General features: G+C 37.4%; 1 protein-coding gene across 1 annotated transcript in view; it reads right to left on the bottom strand.

Moving 5' to 3' along the window:
• Positions 1 to 569, bottom strand: part of LOC119592339 — a 39,276-nt gene continuing 38,707 nt past the window's right edge. The window contains 1 exon segment of the mRNA XM_037941166.1: positions 1 to 189. Coding sequence (XP_037797094.1) covers positions 116 to 189 — 74 coding nt within the window. The 3' untranslated portion in view covers positions 1 to 115.

Here is a 569-nt window from a genome sequence, read left to right as displayed (position 1 = left end):
AAACAAACAGATAACTTAAACTTTCGCACACACATTCCCGTACAAAGAAAATCACTCACATACGACGATAACACAGAAAAAAATAAATGCTGCCAAGCCTGTGTGTCTCCAAAGTCTAACCCTCTGACGTTGCCTTAACTGCCACTCTGGTAACAGTTCCCTTCGTGGCGTTGAGAATGAGTGTGTCACCTGCAATGAAGATTTTTTTAAAATATTATTTTCACATTTTTATGAACAGGAATCTGAAGCTGGTGATTCCCATCCTGGGCTCCACGGGAAAGTGTTGTTTTTTCTGGAAGGAAACGTGAAATAACTATATAAATGTAAAGAAATGAAGGAAATAAGCTGAGAGCTTTAAAAACATTCCAAGAACAGAACCAAGAAAATATTTTCATATCAGTCAGGAACCGTGCAAAAATCAGACTCACTGCCCTGGACAAAGATATTACGTCCTGTATTGAAGCCTACAGCAGGCTATTAGGGTATCGTTGTGCTTATTATTCCCACACAGTGAACATTAATTGATATAGTGTGATTTGATTTTGTTAGATAGGAAAAAAAAGATAGGA

Source organism: Penaeus monodon, chromosome 30, assembly GCF_015228065.2.
Source record: "Penaeus monodon isolate SGIC_2016 chromosome 30, NSTDA_Pmon_1, whole genome shotgun sequence".
Lineage (NCBI taxonomy): Eukaryota > Metazoa > Arthropoda > Malacostraca > Decapoda > Penaeidae > Penaeus > Penaeus monodon.
This window is presented reverse-complemented; position numbering and strand designations above follow the sequence as displayed.